At 35.7% G+C, this 22208-nt stretch overlaps 1 protein-coding gene across 6 annotated transcripts in view; it reads left to right on the top strand.

The window, feature by feature from the left end:
- Nucleotides 1-22208, top strand: part of STXBP5L (syntaxin binding protein 5L) — a 207096-nt gene that overhangs the window by 49869 nt on the left and 135019 nt on the right. For all 6 annotated transcript variants that reach the window (XM_054813652.1, XM_054813650.1, XM_054813651.1 and 3 more), the window contains exon 3: nt 21072-21153. In XM_054813652.1, the coding sequence (XP_054669627.1) occupies nt 21072-21153 (82 nt within the window). The remainder of the gene's footprint in view (nt 1-21071; nt 21154-22208) is intronic.

The raw sequence follows: 22208 nt of genomic DNA, 5'->3' as shown, positions 1-22208 counted from the left end.
TTATGGCTGAAGAATGGACCACGCAGGTGCTGTGGTACAACCAATGGCTGGGAGAAATGAAGGGTGGTCTGGGTGTGGTACCTTTCACAGTTAAATCAAGACTTTTGATATGTGCCTCATAAAAAAAGGAAGTATTGTATATTTATTTTATCAATGCTGCATTCTTCAGATTGGAGGCTGATGTCCAGACCGGACACTAATGTCCTTAAATAGGATGAAGTGAGACATATTTTTCATTAACAACTCAAAGATATCTGTGTACTTTATGGATTATAAATATTTTAAAAAATCAGTTTATGTTTATATATAACAGTTTATGTTTATATATAACACTATTTTAACTCTTCTGAAAAAATAATCCCCTCATACATATTAGTACATGATTTTTGGACCTGGGTTAGGAAAGGATCATGATCAGCAGAATTGTCTCAGACTTTAGCCTAGAGCTGTGGAAAGATACTACAGATTGACTGTTTCAGAGTTGGCAGGGCTAATGTCTTTAGGGAGGCTAGGCCTAAGATGAAGCTAGACTATTTTCTGTTGCTTCTCTCATTATGTTGCCTTACTTCATTCCGTGGGCTGCAAATGTCGGAATACAGTTTTCCTCTCTCTGCTGCAATCTTTCCATTTCCCATTTAGGGATCCATGTGAGTTTTCACACAGTGTAAGGATAACTTCAGTTTAATTATTACTTTTTCATTCAAAAGAAGTAAGCATAGTGAACCATTTTACTGAAACTCTGAAATAAAAAGAAATTACAAGCTGATAGTGAAAGATAAATTACCACCTTTGCTATTTTAATAAGTAGTATTTATTCAGTTACAGAACCACATGAATATTTTCTGTGATTATATAAATTACAAGATAAGCCACATTTTAAAGTACAAATAGCAATAGTAACAACTATGTAAAATTTATAACTATTAACTTATAAATTATTACTATAGACTGAACTATAAAAGATCACAACCGATACATAGCAATAAACAACAACTGTATTTTCTTTTTATACATTTACATGTGTTTTAGTTAAATAGTCTTGAATTTTCAAAATATTGCTGCTTTTACTACCTTGTTTGTGTAACATACTATGTATAGATTTCATGTGTCAGACCTCGCTCTACTGATTTTTGGTGCCTCACAGGTACTTCAAAGGGAATGACAGTTTAGCCTTTCATAGGAATCTGGCCAGAAATCATTTGTCACTGAAAATTGAATGTTCTAACATATATACACATTATACACAAATATGTGTATGTGTTTTATTTATATGTATGTATGTATAAGCTCTAATGACCTATAGTGTTCTGCATATAGAATAAGACAGATGGTTTGATAGACTGAAAGCTATATGTATGTAAAGACAATTCAAATTAAATAGACATCTGTAGAATTTGATGAAATCTCTTGTTTTACCTCCAGATACATAATTTGTGAAGGGTAGAAAATACCTTTCTGGAAAAAATGTCAGCCAGCTGAAAACAAAACCTCAAAATATGGAGGTCAGAAAAAAATCCTAGGTTTTAGTAATATAAAATAACTATCTGAGGTGCTCTTTTAGGATAAGCATATTTAGTCAGTCTGATTCTTTCTGAGTCTGTGAAATAAAATAAAGATATCAAAACAGTATGTTAACAATGTATAACATGCTTTTATGCATATTTATATATCCTAAATATTGTAGCAATGAAACTATGTACAGCCGTCTGCAGGGCTTTACTGCATCACTTTTTATTAAAGCAACTAAAAATAATAAATTGCTATATAGCTGATACATTTAAAAATAGTTTATTAATCATGGGAATAATGTGATACTGTACAAATATCATGTGACAACAAAAATAACTGTTGGAAAGACATAACTGTATATCCAAAAAATATCAAGTATGCTTCCCCAAGTTTTTTCCAGATCCCAAATCCCAAAAATTATTAATTTCTAAGAAGTCCCATACATATTTTGAATAACAGTAAGTGTGGAGTTCCCCATAGGTATAGACACACATTATGTATGAGATAGGTATATCCAGCCAACAGGCATAGCATGGCCATAGTATGGTCTTCCTCCTTGTGGCAGCACGTTTATCATTGACAAGGTTGCCAAGAACAGTGTAGGTGAGTTCTGTTCCCTGTATCACTTCTATTAATGACAGCTTCTATTCAGTGTGCAAAATGTGCTGAGACCCTGTACAGGTTCAAGAGAAATTGGCTCATGAAGACTCAGTCTGTATCAACCGGTCAAAATTTGGAGCAAGCTTTTTGTCACAAAAGTATTTTGCTTCCCTTTGACAGCCTCAGGGGGAAAGCACTGACTGACGGCAACACAGCAATACATTGTAGCAATAGGCAGGTCCTCTAGCAGCTCTAGGAGGTCAAGTGCACCTGGACTTGGCAGTACTTGGAACTATACTATCCCCAAACTATTCGTCTCAAATTTTAGAGCACTGGAGCACAGTTCAACAGAGACCTCTTGGAGTAAAGCAACAATGCCACAACCCTTTGGTTGGTCAGCTTATCTTCCAAACAGAATGTTCTAGTTCACTTGCACTTCTAATTCTGTTGCACCAGCAATGTCTAAGAGACACCTTTTTTATTCCTAAGCCAACAGATGTAATCACTTTTGCTTGCTTGGTTGTATTTTGGTAAATGATGGTATTGGACAGCTGAAAGAGAGGTCTTCCACTTAACTTGTGGTGGTTCTATCTACCTTCCTTCCTGGCTGGATCCCTACAGGAAAGGTTGTGTCTCATATGTTGCTGAGCCCTCTCAGCTAGGGGAAGTTTCCAGCTGTGGGGGGCAGGAGGGGAGTGGACAGGAGGAAGAGTAGGGAGTGGGAGACATAACTTGCAGGAGCTTGGTGCACAGGTGGCTGTAGCGGATGCCAAAGTAGAGATCTTTTGTAGGTGCTAAAGAGAGACTGTATAGGGTTAATGTGCCTACTTTGCAAATGTATGGTGTGGAGGTTTCTTCTCATTAACTTGTATCTGGGGCTACCTCACTCCCAGCGGGTCTGAGTTTTCTTCCTTTCCCTTTTTTTTGGTTGCCCTGAGAATGTCAGCAATTCTGAGCCCTCAGGAGCTCTGGGGTTCATCTGCTTGGGCAGAAAGGAGTAGGCAGTTCTGCTATAATGCATGATCATGGTGTGGCAAAGGGGCAATGCTTCTCCTGTGTTCTGGATGGGAAGTTTGCAGGAGGAACAGAGACAAGGCTAAGTTGTGTTCTCTCCCTCCACTCTGGGGAAATGACTGAAGCAGTGCTTTGTGCTTTCCACAAATGTAAGCCTTTCTTTTCTGCAGTCTTAGGGTAGCTTTGCATGATTTAATAGATCTTCTCTTCCTACTCAGTGGCTACCTCCTTCTGTTCCCTTATCTTCTTGCTAAAGACAAATGTGGCCTGAAGGACCGGAAGAACTCCAGCTCTTCTTTATGTTTCATGATTACAAAATTGTCTTCAGGCTTGTCCTGAGTTGCCTACAGTTTCAGACTTTTAAACAAATTAGTCTCTTAGTCTAGCAGTATTTGTCCCCAAGCAGAGTCTTCACAGATTGTGTCAATTTCTGCTTCAGTGACCTTTTTATTATGCGCAGCTGGAACACATTCTGTATCAGACCCTGTATCACACAGCAGAGCTTGGAGAACTAATTTAAGTGTGAGGTGACAAGTCATTTCAAATGTACTTTTTTATAAGTTATTACAAGGACTAGTTGCTGGGTTAAGAGTGTTTTACTCTGAAAAAGTGATCTTTCTTGATCTTTCCTTAAAAAAAAAAGCAGTCAATTGAAATGTATACTATGAAAAATGTTTTTCAGTCTCTTCTGAATGCTGTGTTTGTGCTGGTCAACAATCAAATGACGTTAACTTACAGAATACATACATGCCTTCATGCTGTATGAGGTGTAATGATACTTAGAAGGACTACAGAAAATACTCTAACTTCAAAATCTCAGGCAGATATTGTAGGCTGTTGCTGACCTAATATGATCCGTGTTATTTTTTGTCCACCTGAAATTTTCCTCAGATTTTTTTTTTGTAATAATGCAGTTTATATAGTTAAAGAATCAAAAACATTTTGTCTGAAGTCCAAGAAATTATTTCCGTTATTTTATATGTTATCCTAATTTGTTAGTGAAAGCCAGGGAATTAGCAGCGCTAGGTGACAACTCTGTATCTAATGAAAAATCAGTCACAGTTGTTGATGTCTCACTTTTGAAGAATCATACTGTTGTGCTTGGGAGATATTCATTTTTTAGTGTATAGCAAAATTCTTATTTTTAAAGGTTTAGGTGCTTTCTTTGAAACAAAAGGAGTTTTATGTAGTTCTTTAATGATACAATAATAATTGTGGGGTTTCTCTTTCTCAGTGGTAAGGAAATAAAGGGAACTTCTAAGCCACATTCATGAACTACAAAAAGATTAACCCTCAAAATAAGAGGTGCTGTCAGAGTTGAGGAAGGCATTCCTCAACTTCTTTTTGGTGCTTGACAACACTGTAAGGCTGTTGTAACACTGTAAGTATTAATGAGTTTTCAGATTAGCCAAGGCCTTATAGGTTGAATACAATACCTTGAATGGTGCCATCAAACAATTTAGTAGAAATCTGTAGCTAGTAGAGTAATTCTATAGTGAATGACCATACTCTGAGAACCTGCTTTAGGACTGGGTGGTGACCCACCTGCTTTGGTCTGGAGGTGATACTGGGATTCATCTCTAGGTACGAGTCCAGTTTTGAATACAATAGAAGTCCGACAGCTGAGATAACTGCTATTTTGAGCACAAGAGAGTCTGTAATTTAGAAAGGTCTACCTGTCTTTTAAATCACATGGTATTTTAGTAGCTAGGGCAGGGGAGAGGAGGAAGAGACAGCAAAATAATTAACATTGAGAAATCTGTTACTTGGACAGAAATGTTCCCAAAGTGTCCTAAAAATTTATCTGGCAGTCTGTCTCTCCCTGCTGCACAATAGCAGAGACTTTGATTATACCAACTAGCCACAGACCATTACTTTTCTGGCAGTCATCCTGGTTGGGAAGCACACAAGTCTGATTACAGGTGGCAGCCCAAACCATCTCAGAAGCTCCAGTAGTTTTGTGAGTAGCAGCAGCTGTGGTTTACATACTGAAGACTTCATACCTGCCATACCACATCACAGCTCAGTCTAACCTTTACCTGAAAGGAAGCTGCAAAGAGGAGTTTGTATTGACTTTTTCTGATCCAGGGCATACTCACTGCCCCTGGACTTAAAGATGACAATTTTGGGAGATCTTTTTTAAGTAACTGCAGAAAAAGGCCAGTAGATTACTTCGTCTTCAGAGACAAGTCTGTCTTCTCATGAAGCAGTTGGTAATTTAGATAAAGATAAAATTACTAAATTATTTCCTGTGAAGAAGCAGAATGCATGCCTCATTTTCTTGAGAAGTGAAGACATGATATACTTCTCCATTTATGATTCTGTACCTTAATGTAAGGGTTATTATTTAGAGAATTGGTTAATTGCCTTACTAACAGGAGTGTGTGTAATTGGTAATGAAGTTTAACAGTTGACTGCTACATTACTAGTTTAATTCTGCACTGGTTGTTGGAGTATTTCTTGTAGTGGAGATATAGATTACCAGTCTCTGAAATCTAGGTAAGGACTACGTAACAAGAAGGCAGTGCCTATTAGGGAAGCTTTCACTGTTTTCTCTCTCTTTCGCTTGCCTTCTCTTTTTGTTTTTTGTGAGTGTGAATGTAGAAATCTTGATAGATTTACAGGAGAGATACAAAAATGATTTGGCTGGAAGAAATATGTTGTAATGAGAGACTTGAGGATCTCAGTCTGATTTAGTTTATTAAGAAGAAGACTGAATGATGGTTTTACTGCTTTGTACATGTCCTTTCACAGGAAAAAAATGGCTACTTAAGAGGTTTTCCAAGCTAACAGAAAAATGTATTAGTGGCTTGAAATTAAAGTCTGACAAATTGCCTTAATATTTTTAGCAATATGTGTAGTTAGTCTTTGAAATGAATTACCAAGGAAAGTCATAAGGTCTTCATTTCTTGAAATCTTAAACTTTATTGCCTTTCTGGAAAACAGACTTCTGTTAAACAAACAGTATTGTGTTCATTGAGGTAATACAAGAGGTCAGACTAGATCTTTTCATGCTCCAACAACCAAGAAAATTTGCTTTTTTCTTCATTAACTATCAGAGAATTTTAATTCTAAAAATTTAATATCAGAGTAATCTTTTTTTTAGTACTTTGTCTAATGTTTGTTAGGTTGGTTTTTTTTCTTCTGACTGTTTTGATGCTAATCCAGCAATTCTAGTATGATTTGTAAAATTGGAGCTGGAAACAGAAAAGAACTAATGATAAAAGGATGTTATAGTAAGAGCTTTGTTTAGACAATCAATAATTGATTAGTTGTACCATTTATAATAACATGATATATTACACAGTGATCTGAAATAAATTTGGCGCTAGAAAAAGCAAGAGAATCTTGGCAAATTAAGTGTGAATCTGGTTGAAGTTTCATAATCTATCTTGCAAAAATAATGTCAAAACATACCTAAATTAATGCAGGACACTTTGACATGCAAAGCACCTTGGTACAGAACTTGAAATTTGTGGTATCTGACTCAAAGAAAGCTTAAAACAAAGCAGGAGCTGCCCTGATTTATGCTTTGCCACCTGTATTTCTACCACGCCTTTGCTAGTAAACAATTACAGTAGCTTTGCTTTTCACCATTTCCTGCATTTGACGAATTTCTTCTCTTCAGTAGGCTGCAGAGCAGTGAAACCAGGGTCCAACTGTGGCACCTGCATTGTGGTAGAGGAACAGTATTGCTGGGGATATCATTGTGGGACAAATATGGCCAGCATCTGAGTATTTTATATTTATATCCAAAGATAATGTCTGTTACAGGAAACAGGGTTTTAAAAACTTTGCAGTAGAGTGCATTAAAGCTGGTGTCCTGGACTCTCTGTTAGGTAAAGTAGGATGCATAATGCATTGGTCATCCACAAGCATGAATATCTTGAAGTTGACAGAAATTTAGGGTATTACCTGTATTACTTAAAAACAATACTTTCTCAAAACTGCAAGGAACAACAACAGCAACAAAACCCTTCCCGCACGGATCTCTAAGTATCAAAAGCTCTTTTCCTCTTTCACCCACCACAGGCTACAATTGTAATGTAGCAGAATCGCGAGAATAGAGAAGATATGAAATTTAGCATTGTAAATTAATTTCTTACCACATTTTTATTTCTGGATCCTATTCAGTAACAAACACATATAGCGGGGAAATAATATACAATGTGTATATTCAATGAACAGAAGAAGTGCTTGTACTTTCCAGATGAAAGAAAATCACTGCAGTAGTTGGAGTCAGCAGGTAGATTGTATGTACCCTCATTGCAGAGTTGTAATTCAGAAGAAATGAAGGAAAATTACAAGTATCTACTGTCATGAGCTAGTAAAGAAAATGAATAGCTTGATTTGTAACCCTTGATTCTAATGTTAGAATGTGCCAGTGAAAAAATTAATCCTCCTAAAGCTGATAGACAACCTTTTCTATTGTCTACAGTAAGCTCAACTTTAAATTTTGAGACTTTAACCTTTTACTGATTTGCAAAATTAAAAGGTATGAAATCTATAGTATATATTTGAGTTATTAGGCAGATAAACCATTCAGAGACTTTAATTGCTGTTTGATAAATATTGTTGGATAGACTTTTTTTATGTCAAAGAGACCACTTAATTCTGATACTATCACTATCATTTTACAGTACCATTAATAAGTTGTCTGTCAGATGATTAGTGTGCAATGAATATGGATGCTGAACATTAGAATAGACTGTGGGAAATATAAATGTCTTTGTGAATTGGATTTAAAATCTGCTTTGGTGTTCATGCCTTAATTTAAAAAAAAAAAAAAAAAAAAGAAGAATCATAGTTTTGTTATGGGATCATAGAAATCACGCTGAGCAACCAATACCATCTAACTCTTTGTAGTCAGGGAAATGCAGATCTTAGTTCCAGGGAAAGCTTTGGTGTGGTGAATTTACAGTTATCTTATTCTTGACAGGATCAGCATGGGACATGTTTGTTCATAGGCTAGAGCTAGGGCTCCTTCTCAACAGCTGATTGTTTCAAAACAAACAAAATTGAAATCAAACCACAAGAAAAATGGGACACTAAGTCAAACAGAAAAGGTCTGGTTTAGGAATTAACCTCTTTTATGTATATAGAGCTGAACTCATTGGCAAATCGAAATCTAGAAAAGAATGTTTCACCTGTAGGGTACAACAGCAGAGGACTTTTTGTGAGATTTTCATATTCTTGTGGAAAAATGAGTATAGATATTGAACGTAGATATTCTACATAATCATAGCTTAACTTGCTGGAAAGTAACTGTTGTAGACACATATCAGTTTCAAGTTCTGATGCCTGTCTTTGGCAGAGAGGAGCAGGGAGACCCAGTGAGAATAAACATTTGTCTTTAAACATGGTCAGTTTGACATCATCGCTTTCAGAGGCATTTCTTCTTTTTCCATTTACTTACTAATCGGTTCAGGTTTTCATGTTACAAATCAGTGTTTTAATGTAATATATGTAAACTATGTAACTTTATCCAAGCTATGGCCTTACATTTTTATCACACATTAGAATGTGAGTTTATCTCATCTTTAAGAGATCCATCAGCAAATTTGGACAAGAAAGCCTCCAAGCGTTGCCAGTAGCTGCAAGTACATCTTGTCAATGCTTGTTCTAATACATAAGTATTCTCACAAGACCTTCTTGTACAGTTTCTGCTTTATCCATACAGATACTGGCATTTCCCTGTGCAAACCTAAACTCTGAATCTGTTTACCTACTCTTTGAAGATTCTGAGTCCTTCCAAAGTAGAAAAATCACAACATAAGAAGTCTTTGTTGAAGAAAACTGGGGGTTTTATTTTCATTTAGGGTTTTTCTTTTTTCTTTTTTTCTTTTTTCTTTTTTTTTCTTTCTTTTTTTTTTAGTCTGGAGTATGTCAGAAAGTAAACTCTTTGTTCTACTACCATTCCTTAATTTTTAAATTCTTTTTACATTACGAAGTTTTGATTGTCCTATGCTGAGTCAGTGACTTTCTGGTAGGAGCGATCTCATTTCTCTGCCTCTTGCAAGCACTGATCAGCTATATCCTTCTTTCCTTGCTAGCTTCGTATTTTCCTCCCTGCCCCTTTGAAACATTTCTCTCTATTCCAGTGTGTCTGTACGTGTGTTTGTGTGTGCACTTGTTTTTTACATTCTGATTAAGTTTTTTGAGCTGATTTAGCAAATATATTATGGTCCTGTCCCACAAAGGCTTCTCTAATAAATATATATTCCTTTGGAAAGTTGATGGATTCTTGAGCTTTAAGTAGTGGAAATCTCCTGCTCGTTTTGGTAAGTTAAAAACTTAGCCCTCTGGGGTGGGGGGGGCAACAATTGAAAGTGGGCGGTCCCATTTCTAAATTCAGAATAAACCCAATATTTTCCTAGACAGACATCCTAAGCAGTGTGATGTGCATTGAAGTGAAATGGAGCTAAATATCTCTCTTCCCCTAGACTTTGCTCCATATCAACCTTTTGTATTCTTTATCTACCTTAAAATTAATCTAGATGCTAGTTTTTATGCTGAATTTGAAACAGCAGTGCTAGGAAAAATAGAAACATATTTTCCCCATTTAGATTAGTAACTTTGCATTAGTAAAAAAACAAAATAGGAACGTAGAGGTGCAAAAACAGTGTCTGTACAGAGGTGCTCTTTATATTTTAATCTGTTTTTCAAGTCTTGCAGACAGTATAGGATTAAAGAAATGTGATTTTTGTGATGAATGTTTGTGGAATGGAATGGAATAGATACAGCTTTTATGTTACTGAATGTTTAGTAATGCTCGTTAGGGTTTAACAAAATGAAAGCTAACAGTACATCTCCATGTTTAACCTCCAAAAGATTTCTGTTTTGACTTTGACATTAGTCAAACAGTGGTCACCCTTCCTAATCCTACCTACAGTTTATATACTGAAACTTCGGTATGGCTACACAAGTAATATATCCACCTTCTGAAAATCAATGTGGGGAGAAGCTCACACAATCGATATGTGTGTACACCGTCAAGCTAGATTTCTCCCTGTTTTGCTCCAGGTTTCTCTTCTCCATTTGGTCATGCTACATGTATGATAGATTGCTCTAGGATTCTGTTTAGACTGTAAAAGCTGTACCTCCCTAGATGAAACCTAGCTTAATAATTAAATTTAATATGGGGACTTCTCCAGTAGGCAGTATGGATGGCCTACACCATGTCTTGCTTCCTCTGCCCAGTTTGTTTCCCTGCAGGCTTCCTCCCTCACATCACACTGCAGAAACACAAATTAGATGGACTTAAGGCATTTTACTCATTGTCTTGAGTAGAGGAGATCGGGGCCCTGGTAGTGTTTCATATTGTGCTATGCTGGAGCTTCAGCTGTTACTGCAGATCTGCTTCCTGAAGTAGATATAACAAAACCTGTAGATCTTGCCAAAGATTATAGCAATGATAAAACAGGGGTGGATTGATAGTCATGCAGCCTCAACAGCCTCTGCTGGCTCTCTTCATCCTGTAGAGCGGGATTTGGATTATTGGAAGCCACCACCTCCACTAGCACCATCTTGCTGTCAGTTACCTCGCGGAGCCTCAGCATGAGAGCTATGCTTCAGCAATGACAGTGTTTCAGTTCTCTCAAATTCTGTAAAGAATAATCCCTTGGAGGGAGGCAGAGCTCTCAGTCTTTTTAATTTGGATTTCCAAGGAAGTGTAAAAGTAGTTTTGATCCCTTTTGATTCTTGTCCAACAAGATCTAGAATTGGGTTATTCTGAAACTAATACTGTATTATTATGGTGAGTTTTGAAACAGTGTCCTGCTTCACTGAAATGTGCAGGCTTTCAGTAATTGGCATGGAAAAACTGGGATCCTGAGAGATTTCTGCTGCGTCCTGTTTTATTCCCGGAAGTAATCATGCTTTTCTTAAAATGATAAAGCTCTTTGAAGTTACTCAGTATCCACCAACTCTGCTTTCAAAACTTTACTCATGTTTTAACCCAAGTTAACCAATGTGGTTATAAATTTTCATGCAAATAAAACATAAATGCTTAATACAGCTGGCATCAAACATTAACATAGTTTGTACAACAAAAATGTCTGTTTGAAGTGGCAAAACCTTAGTTCATACTCATTTACACCAAGAGAGCTTCCTGAAATACAGTTTAATCAGCTGCTGGGTACTTCTTTCATGTAATTTGAATGGAAGGGCTGATTAACTGTGAACCATAGTGTACTTTATTTCAAAATCTGATAGAATAATTACGTGAATCAGAAGGATTATGAGTGATGAAATGTAGATAACATTTAACCTATATCTTGCACTAGAAAAAGAGTAATTCTTCTTCCATATAATTTGCTGCTGAAAACTTTTCTTAAAAAAAACTTTAGGTTTACAATAATAGAAAGCAAAACTATTTAAGATTGGCTGTCTGATATTTGGAATGCCTTTTGACATAGGTACATTTACAGTATCCTTTATATTCAACTAAGCCTAAGGAAAAAAAATCCACCTGACAATTCAATGAAATTTTGCCAAACTCTAAATTCAATTTTCTTAAATTCTTAATTTTTTTCAAATTGTATTTATTCAAACTTGAGTAGCCTCATTGGAAGTTTTGACATCTATTGATAACGTGTAAGTTTGTGTGTGTTTTACACATCTATTTTTGCTTAACAAATGAAATTCTAGATTAGCATCTTTATTAAGTGTCAAAAATAAGTGTATTGATTCACAAAAGTGCTGAGTATTAATACAGCTTAACAGAAATTTACAGAAATGTCACTTGTCTGTTTTTCTGGGGCGGGAATTACTGCCTAATTTAACAAATTGAACCTTCTTTTAATAAGTCTTTGTGAAGTATTTTTTGGGTTATACCAGAGACCTCCTGGAATCATCCAATACTAAACAGATGATGATAGAACTGATGCAGCTGATGAATTGGAGGAATTGCTTATAAACTGACTAACAAGCTGTGAGCAGTTTCCTGTTAAGTCATAAAACTATTTAATATTTTAGGCAGCACTGCCTAACAAGAATGTGATGTATGACCTCAGCATCTACATTATCTTATAGTTGGATAAACACTGAAATGTCTTTTAAAGTAAGTATTTCTTTTGGCATATTGATGTTACAGAGCTCATTCCTCAGGACAATGGAAATGTTCAAACAATCAAGCAAATGAACCTCTAAACCACTTACCACTTACAAAGCCTGAGTCAGGATCAAGTACTGTCTTTCTCAATGCATTAGTACCTGTGTATTAGAGCATTTTGGTCTGACTAAAGTGCCCTTGCATAATATATCTCTCCAAGGATATACATAATTATACTTAGATTCTCAGTTTCAAAAAAGTGTTCTGTGATGTTACACATGGAAATTTTGTGACGTATTACTGAATAAGACTGAAAATGTATCATCACTGGGGATCATCAAACAGTCCACTTTGTACAGTATACCTTGCTGCTTATTCCAGTATAATCAGAAAAGTTAAAAGAATTATTTGATTTGAATTGATTTATAAAGTTGAGTTCTTACAGTAAATACGTGAATCGGAATACAAGCTCTGTGAATGATCTGTTATTGGACAATCACCTTACTTTCATAACCGATTAACTCTGTCTTGATAGCTAGTGGTCTGGAGATATTCATGGACTAAATTTCTTAAAATTAATTCTGGGAATTTTTTTGTTTAGCAGGTTGATTTAGGCTCTGCATATAATTGTGAATTTAACTTTGAAAGAAAACAGGTTGATTATAGAAAGCATTTATTTTGTGCTTACAGGACTTCCTATTGAATGTCTTTTTGCTAAGATGCTTATAATTTTTTTGAGAAGTAGGGAATTATCTCACCTTTTCAGTGGAAATTTTTCATTCATTGTTTCAGTTCTGTGTTGATTTGTTGATAAGCCTAAGCAATATAGGTTTGGGGGGATCTTAGCACCCAATAAGAGTAAAATCCAGGACATTCTCATTGCAGGACTGAGCACAAAATGGCCCATGTTAAGTAGTCATATATGCGCTCTTGATTGCTTCTACTTTGACCAAACTGTGAGTAAGACAACAGTGTGCACAGTAGAGCTCATCTTAAAACTCCATAATTGCTCATGAAACACAGAACCATGGTTGTATGGGACTCATTGCTATGAAGTACCTGGCATGAAGAATTAGTCAGAATTAATTGGGGCAACTGTTAATTATTCTAACACCGCTGAACAAAGAAGGCTTTTTTTCCCTGTATCTGTATTAGACAAAGTAAATAGTGAAACACTTTCAGATAAGAAGAGAACATCATTTAATCATCTGTTCTCATCTCCTGCAGACTACAGAATTGGCTATAGAACCTTCATCACTTTATTCCTAGTCCAGTGGTTGGGGCTGGGAAATATACTGCATTTGGGAAAACATGCAGCCTTGTTGTAAAGATTTCCAGTAATGGCTAATTGCTGTCTCTGTTTAAAAGAGAAAGTTCAATGTGTATTCTCAAGCTCTACCTTGACATGGATGAAGGATTAATATATTATTTTAGTTATATTATATATAATATATAGTTACATAATTTTCCATAGCAACTACAGAAGCAATTAATATTTGGGAAAATGCCTTTTTATTTTTAAATATATTTAGTTTGACAGGTCTTTTGACCTTTTTTAAAAAGACGTATTATGTGATCACTTTTCATTCTATCTTCTGTTGTCACCTGTTCCTCTTCATAACTGGCAGCTATGAAGAAAATCAGCACCTTGTGATCACTGTTACAAACTGCTAAAAATTCAACAACCACATAAAGAAATCTGTGCTGTAGGAAAATATTATGTAGAGTTTATATAGATAATCTTCCATTTTTTGCTTGAAGAGCACAAACAAAACTTCCTAAAACCTTCTCCAAACCTGTTATTAACAAATTCGGTGGTACAGTGTACAAGCAGGGATAATACAAATACTAACAAACATTTGCGCTTAACTTTTAAATGCAGTGGGTTTTAGTATAAAATCATTGTAGATGGTTGCATTTGTTATCAGTAACTGCACATGCTGTAATCTGCATGTGTTATGTGTATTCTGGGTGTACAGATATACATAGAGCAAATAGTCTGTTAAATATTAATATCTGAAGGCTGAGAAGAAAAAAATGAAAAATGGCTGAGTTAAACCTACCTGTATGATTTCTTTTGTAAGAGAGAGTATGTTAGACTACCATCTGTGCCCAGTGTATACAGATGGCTAGCAAATGGTATAATTTGCATAGTCCTCCTAAAAGGCAGTAAATTGAATAAAATGCAGTCATGTTATCAATTTTTTTATCTCTATATGTTGTTGTGCAGGCTCTCGGTTCTATGAAAGTGACTTTCAGATGTTCCAAAATACATAGACCTTTCATTTATGGCTTAGTTTAGTTTTCCATAACCTCTAGTGTACATTAGGACAAGAGTATTATTCTCTGTCGGCTTATGCTCTCCGAAACTTTTTACCAGGTATGTTTGTAAACAAGCTTTACAGATATGCTCCTCTCTGACTAAATGTGTCTGCATTTGGAAATTTCTCTGAAACAACAGCCCCTGTGAATAGAATCAATACAGTCTTCACGCACTTCTGCAGATTCCAGTTTTCACTCGTTGTTGCCTTTCTTGGTTTCATCTGTATGTGTCAGTGAGCTTGCTGAGGTTTATGACTACAGAAAAAAAAAGAGGAAGCCCACTGTAAATGCAGACTCTTAATGTTGTTTGTTACTACTGCAAGAAGTACAATCTCAAAACATAGAGCTTTCAGGGTGGCTGCCTGGCAATGTGGAGCTTTTGCAGACTAGTAACTCAATGGCTGAAGGTGAATTTAGAGCAAGGTGGTTTCTGTTAATTATTTTATATGTATATGTATATACACAAATGGAAATTGAAAAATATTCATATTCCACAAATGAAATATGAAATTACTCACCTACATGTTATTTGCTAGAGTCATTACCTCTGAGTATCTGCTTTTCACAATTTGCTATTTCAGGTTTAGGGTTGATGGAGTTCAATCACATGGTGATTGTATTTGTACTCTGTTTCTGGAACAGATGATTCTGAAAATGACAAGGATCTTGGAAAGCAGTCTCACAAAGAGATGAAAATATACAGCCCTATGAGTGTCGGTAATGCTTGTGGGATCTGTAGATATTTTGGGAAATAAAATAGCTTCCAAATTCATAGAAATAAAAAAATTGTGAATAGTGTTGATGTGAATTTGCATTTTACTTGAATAAATGGTCATATTTTTAATAGCATTCATTCAGCTATCCAACTGTAGTCTATGTATAGAGACTTGTCATTAAATACAAGCTATCTATAAGTTCTTTAACCTGGAAGAAATCAAAGTTGCTGAAAGCATATTTTTCAGCTTGTATATATCCTAATGGATATTTAACTGTTCCTGAGATTGACTCTTATGTAATTTGTATGCATGAACAGAGAAATCTGTCGAGAAAAATAAACAAGACAAAGGTCATTGTAGACCAAAAATTCACGCTTATTGGTGCCAAAAATGTTTGTCTGTATTTATAAAACACATCCCATTTAGCATCCTGAGAAAGCAGCCAAGTGCAGCAGTATTTCACCTTTTCATACTGGAGGGTAAAAAAAAAAAAAAGAAGAGCTCTTTATTTAAATAGCTGAATGAACTCAAGACAGAATGAAGCTCGTTGTAAAACTGACTCCTTCTGTGTTTAAAACAAAAACCACTGAGAGTTGTTTTTTCATAAAGCAGTGTCCAGTGAATCCACAGCAAATAGAAGACCATAAAGCTAGGATTAGGTTGCGTGTCCTTTTTAAAGAATTTGGTGAGCTCATCTACATGTAGTTAACAGAATAAAACTTGGTAGGGGGGCGCTTATTTTTTGCAAAGCAATGGAGAAGTCTCAAAAACCATAAACAATATGATTTCCTGATTTGCTAAGGTAATTAAGAGGTGTCACACACACGTATTAAGACACTATATTGAATTTAAGGAATAATAAAATGCTGTATACGTTTTTACATTGTATTAAAGAAACCATTACCAACTTGATATGTGGCTCTGTTTTTGATACTTGAAAGAAGTTGAGAACAAATTCTGAAACATGTAAGAAAAAAACATAAGGTTATTCAAAAGCTAACAAAACTGCTGTGTGACATGAGAATGAAGGAGCTCAGGGTTTCTTGTTTTTATTTATACAGAAGATGAGTAAGATACAGCTTGATCACCGTTTTAAAGCAGGCAATTTCTGCTAATAGAAAGTTATTTAATTTAGCATAGAAAGGCATAATGAGATCCAAAGGCTTGTAACTGAAGCTAAATATATTGATTCTACATATAGCATGACATCCTTAATAGTCAGAATAACTAAACACTGCAGCAGTATACTTCAGAAATCATGGATTCTCTGCTGTTTGAAATGTTTAAATGAAGATAAAATATCTCATGGAAAGAGAAAAAACCCTCAGTTTGAAGTGCAAAACCTGGGTCTGTAGCATTTATTTGTACCAGAATATGCACTCTCCTTCATAGACAGAAAATTAATGTATGTGAGACTTACAGAAATTTCACGAAGGAGCTGTAAAACTATGTTATTCCAGGAACTGAAAGTAGCTGTGTTCAGAACTGCAAATCTAGATGATGAAGATGATGTTTTCATAATTGTTGTCTTTTGACAAAATCCATCCTGTGACACAAATATAACTGACTAACCTTCTGGTTGTTTTAGTTGGTTAATGGTGTGGATGAATCCTTTGACCATTCTATTACTGAATGATTTAGTTAAATATGCTGGTGCTTTTTAAACTGATAAATCACTCAACTCAGTGGAATAGATCTTCTGCAAGAAAAAGCTGTCCTATATTCAAGTTACACACTAAATCAATTTTATAGTTGGTTTATATAATGGAGTAACACCAGCCCACAAACATCTGCTCTTAGGGTGCTGCATATTCCTACTCAAATGTGTACCAGTGAGTGTAGATCAGATGACAGGACTCCTTCAAGCAGCAATGCTACTTCTGCAGCACCCCACAATTCCCAAATATTTTAAAGGAGAGGCTATAAATGGATGTTGCCCATTTCTGTGTGTGTCTTTTAATAAAACAGTGGATGCGAGGTCATGATTTCTGCTTAATAATTATAACCACTTACTTTAGTGTTCATTTCTGTACATAGATTGTTTTTAGTCATGGAAGAAGTTAGTTAAGTAGTCGGGAAAAAAAATACAGTTGCTTATTTACATAGCTTGATGTCATTTTCTTCTACAGAAGAGTTTTGGTTTTGAAAAAGGTGCCATATGTAATTTAACAGTTTTTACTTGACAGGGGATATTTGTTAGCTGCTTGGCATGCCTTGGCAGGAGATCTTTTATGATACCATGTCTTCAGTTCCTCTGCCTTGCAAGGAGGAACAAATCAGAGTGCAGCCCTTGTTATTGCAAAAAGATTTAATCTGAAAACACTTGGATCTGACACTACTAAAGAATCACCCATCTTAATGAAGAAAAACATGTCTTACCTCTGGATGTTCTGGTCCTAAAATGTTAAATACCTGCTGCAGGTAACAGTGGTCTCAACTCTAGGAGTCAGTTCTAAAATATCTGCACTTTTGGTTCTCAGCGAACACACAAAACTTTCAAGTCTTTAGATTGCATTAGTACTCACTTCTGAGAAGAATGAGAGACATCAAATCTGTATGTATCACATATTAAAAATGAGTCATGGAACAAGAAAGTTGTGGAATGCTGTGGAAAGTTTGGTCATAGATCATGCTTATGAAAAGCTTTGCCCATTGATACCTCTCCTATGTATGTAATTATTCACTGGCAACTTTGGTTTCCAGTAAAACATATCCTCATATGCATGTGCTCTGACATCAGGCATTCAAGATACAGTGAGTATGGATATGACATGAGAATATCACATAAATATTAACTGATCTTTACACAAATGACCAAAAAGATTTGGAGAGAAAATCTGAATCAGGTTGTAATACTGGGAAATGGAAATTTTCTTTAACTTGTGATGGAATGGCCCAAGACATGAAAGCATAAATTCTTTGTTAATAATGTATTATACTGCCATGGAAATCTGCATCTTGGAAGCTGAATTTAAGTACTTAAAATGAAGTGTCCTAACAACTGATCAACTGATTTTTTTTTTTTTTTGGTCAAAATAATGATAAGCTTTGGAATAACAGGACGTTGAAATAGTCTATGAAGACCTGTCACATACAAGTGAATACAGAGCAAAATATCCTATTTCACACATATAGATCTTAAAACCAGGATTAAATGTTGTTTTCAGAAAGAACATTGCTCTGTTAGAATGTTACTACTGTCACACGTTCACTGCTTGATGCACATAATTCTGATTCTACTTGTTTCACTTTGGATCCCAACAGACATCCAGACTTAGTTTTCATCTTTTTCCCTTTTATGTATAAATTAAGATAAACTGGCATGTTTATGAAGGCCCCTGGGAGATCCAGCATTCTGATAAGAGAGAGAAGATAGTGACTGGCTTTTGTCCTTGAAACCCATGATGTCTCTTTTGAGGTATTCAGATGTATCTGTATTAGTCCTCCTTTTTAATATCTTCAGAGGTATTCCACTCTCCCTGATAGCAGAGTCATTATTTAATAAAAAAAGCAAAAGTAGAAGAATAAATTCAGTCCAAAGCCTGTATTGTAGCTACTTCTGCTGTATGTCCTGGTAGAGTGCACCGGTATGAAAAAAAATGATAAGACAAGGTTGTACTTCTCCATGCTTGGCAACAAAGCACAGAATTTGCAGAAGATGGGCTAAAGTGCCAAGAACATGTGCCAAGTCATCATATCTCTTCAGCTCCTTCTGCTGGAAGGACCTCACCATATTTGAAAACCACCATCAGTCAGTGATAATGCTGCTATTTAAGCATCAGTCCTTACTTTAGGGCAATTGGCCAGACTGAAGCAGACGGCACAATTTCTCTCTTATTTTAGTAATTTGTGAAGTATTTCAGGATGAACACTTATGCAAATAAATGTGAATTATTGGAGAGTGCTATGTTTGTTTGGGGTATGCTGAAAGAAATAATCTACTTTGTTAGGATGTTTCCTAGAAAACTGACTTAGCATAATACTGATGCTGAAGGGTGACAGCCACTTAATCAGGGCATTGCTAGTGTAATTTTCATTAAGGACTATCATTAGCTAGCACCATTCAGTATTTATACTGAACACAAAGTTCAAGTTAAATGGAAACACTTGCCTGTTAAAACTACCACTCAGTTTGAAATCCCAGTGGGTTGGTTGATTGGTTGGTTTTGGTACTAGTCTGGCTTCCTCTCACCTTACAACAAGTAGTGGGGAACAATATAGAGTGCCGCAGAGCAGTCATTCAAAATGGACAGAGGATTACCATCAATCCTTAAAAAGTATCCTAGACTACCATGTAGCTTTATTGTCCATTTTAAATAGTTTAAATGATGCACAGGTTTTTATTATTGTTTTGGTTATGATGGTCTTCAGGAGTACAGTTTGGGAACAAGTGGCAAATACTTAAGTTTTTTCTCTACCTTGCTGTCCTGTAATGTAGTTATGATGTTTTATACACAGCTTTTCATCTGTAGATACCATTACACTGAGATCACTGTCAAAGGAGATATTGTTATTCTTTTGTAAAACACTATCTCCAGCTTACAAATAGGGAAATGAAGGCACAGGGACGAAAAGATACTTTTTTTTTTCTCTAATGTTGTCCAGTAGACCAGTTGGCAAAGTCAGGAGTAGAGCTCAGGTCTCTCAAGGTCAGTGGTCTCCATTAAACTACTTGTTTAATCACTGGAAAAGTAATTACTTAATACTTCAAAATTTTAACCCTCGAATTTGCTAATCCGTGGTCTTTACTTCCCTGAGGCCAATTTTAGAATAGTTTACTGCAAGTCTCTTCACCTCTGAAAGGGGAAGTAAAGATTCTAACATTTGCCTGCAGTATAGGTGGAGAGTTGGCATTTTTGTTCATGATTTTACAATATGCTAGTATGATCATATATAACAAGTAGATAGGGCTTTATGTTGTAAAATCTTGTTTCTGATCATAATCTTGATGTTTTGAATACATATGGAGGTGTTTCACCTGTTCCATACAACATGGTTTTTAATAATACATTTCATATTGTTCTTTTCTTTTACTTTTTATCTTTGGTAACTTTCTGGAACAGCAGTTTCTCATTAAAGTCTCTTGACTCAGATGGGAAAGGCCATCATCTAAGTTAGGGAGATAGCAATTTAGCATGCAGAGAAAAAGACTGAAAGAGAACAGCTAGAAAGCTACATTCATGATCTACCTGGACAAGAAGATACTGCTGTAAAGCAGTGTGTCGATGTTGATTCCAAGTGAACTAGCTGGGTCGCCAGAAGCAGTGTAACTGTGGTCTCACTCATACTGGGGATTGGATCGGGAGGGTAGCTAGACTGAGGTAACTCTGCATGGCACTGCATTATGCTTCTGTTGATGAGACAGAGAGCGATAGTTACATGTGAGCTTTTATGTAAGTGTTAAATGACTCACTCTAAAAAGCATTTTCTCAGATTTAAAAAAGAAAGCCTGCTACAGAACTGTGTTACTGACCTTAGTCCTAAATTATTAATTTTATAATGTCTTCATTAGTAGAAAACCCAGATGCATTCATGTGTTATATGAACCAATAATGCATAAAAAGAAATTTAAGATGCATCCTGCTGAATTTTTGTGTTAATTCATGTACTTTATTTCACAGGCAAAAAAACCCGGGCAAGAACAGATCACTCACAATTGCACGTGTTTCAGCCTGATGATGTTGGTACTTTAATTAGAACAGTGGAAAGTCAGCATGAATTCTTTTGTTTTACAGAAAGCAAGAAGAATTGAGGTTAATTAAAGGTTAATTAGAGTTTAATTGGTAGCTCTTTTTTTTTTCCCTCTTTACTTCTGGTGATAACAGGAATGTTAGAATCCTTGACTTTGATGGCAACAGATTGGGCAGACCTGGTGTTGATTGCTACTGCCAACATGAAAGTGGTGCTGCAGTCCTGCAGCTCCAGTTCTTAATCAATGAGGTAAGGACATATTTACTTTGATTCTTCAGTATAAATTTAGTTGAATAAGTAAGTCAATTAGTGTATTGTAACTGAGTGATATAACTTTTCACCTTAACAAATTGTGCCAACAAGTGGTGTACATCCAGAGGAAAAGTATTACCTTCATATACATCAGTATAAAATACTGAACAAAAGACAGGCAATATATAAATGTCTGCAGGAAGGTGTAAAATCCATTAAATTATTAAATATACTGCAGAGTCCTGTTTCAGATAGAAATTAATAAATGAGCTAAGACTTTCTATGGAAATATATTGATGATTATTGGCTGAAAACTCAATAGTTGGGGATATGCTACTACTTGAAGCAAGGAAAAGCAATCACAAAACTAAGTGTGTTTAGTTTTTGTAAATGGCCTATCAAAATCAAGTTTAGATAACATGAAAAAACAGTGACAGATTATAGCATGCTCTGTGCAGAAGATCTCTGGAGATGGTAATAGGCAAGAAGAGTTTCTGGAGCATATAAATCTGGGTTTTTTTCTAGAACCTCATAACTTGGCCAAAGTATGAGCTAGTCATAGTTCAGTTTTAATTAATTTTCTCCCGTGATACAAGAAAATACTGTAGACAGTTTCAAGTCCTCTTTCTAAGCATGGAGATCTTCTCATGAGAGCTTCTCAAGGAAAGAGTTTTAGTTTTGTGGTTTTTTTAAACCCAGGAAATATTTATTTTTTTCCACACCTGTTTGGAGAAAGTACCCAAACCACAGAAACCGAGGAGGCAGGACTGAAACTTTAGTCCAGTGGAATACTTTAGAGGAAGGCAGGGATGAAAACAGGGAGGCCAAGGCTTGAATCAGTGTTCTTTCTTTTGATTAGGTGACCAGCAGAACCCCTAATACATAGGATTAATTTGATTTCTGTGGTGGAGCTTCTCTCTGGCTTACCAGTACCTGAAGGGGGCCTACAGGAAAGACGGTGAGGGACTGTTTATCAGGGAGTGTAGTGATAGGACAAGGGGTAATGGGTTCAAGCTGAAGGAGGGTCGATTTAGATTAGATGTTAGGAAGAA

This window comes from Grus americana, chromosome 1 (genome assembly GCF_028858705.1).
Source record: "Grus americana isolate bGruAme1 chromosome 1, bGruAme1.mat, whole genome shotgun sequence".
NCBI lineage: Eukaryota > Metazoa > Chordata > Aves > Gruiformes > Gruidae > Grus > Grus americana.
Note: the sequence above shows the minus strand (reverse complement) of the source record. Positions and strands in the feature narration are given on the sequence as shown.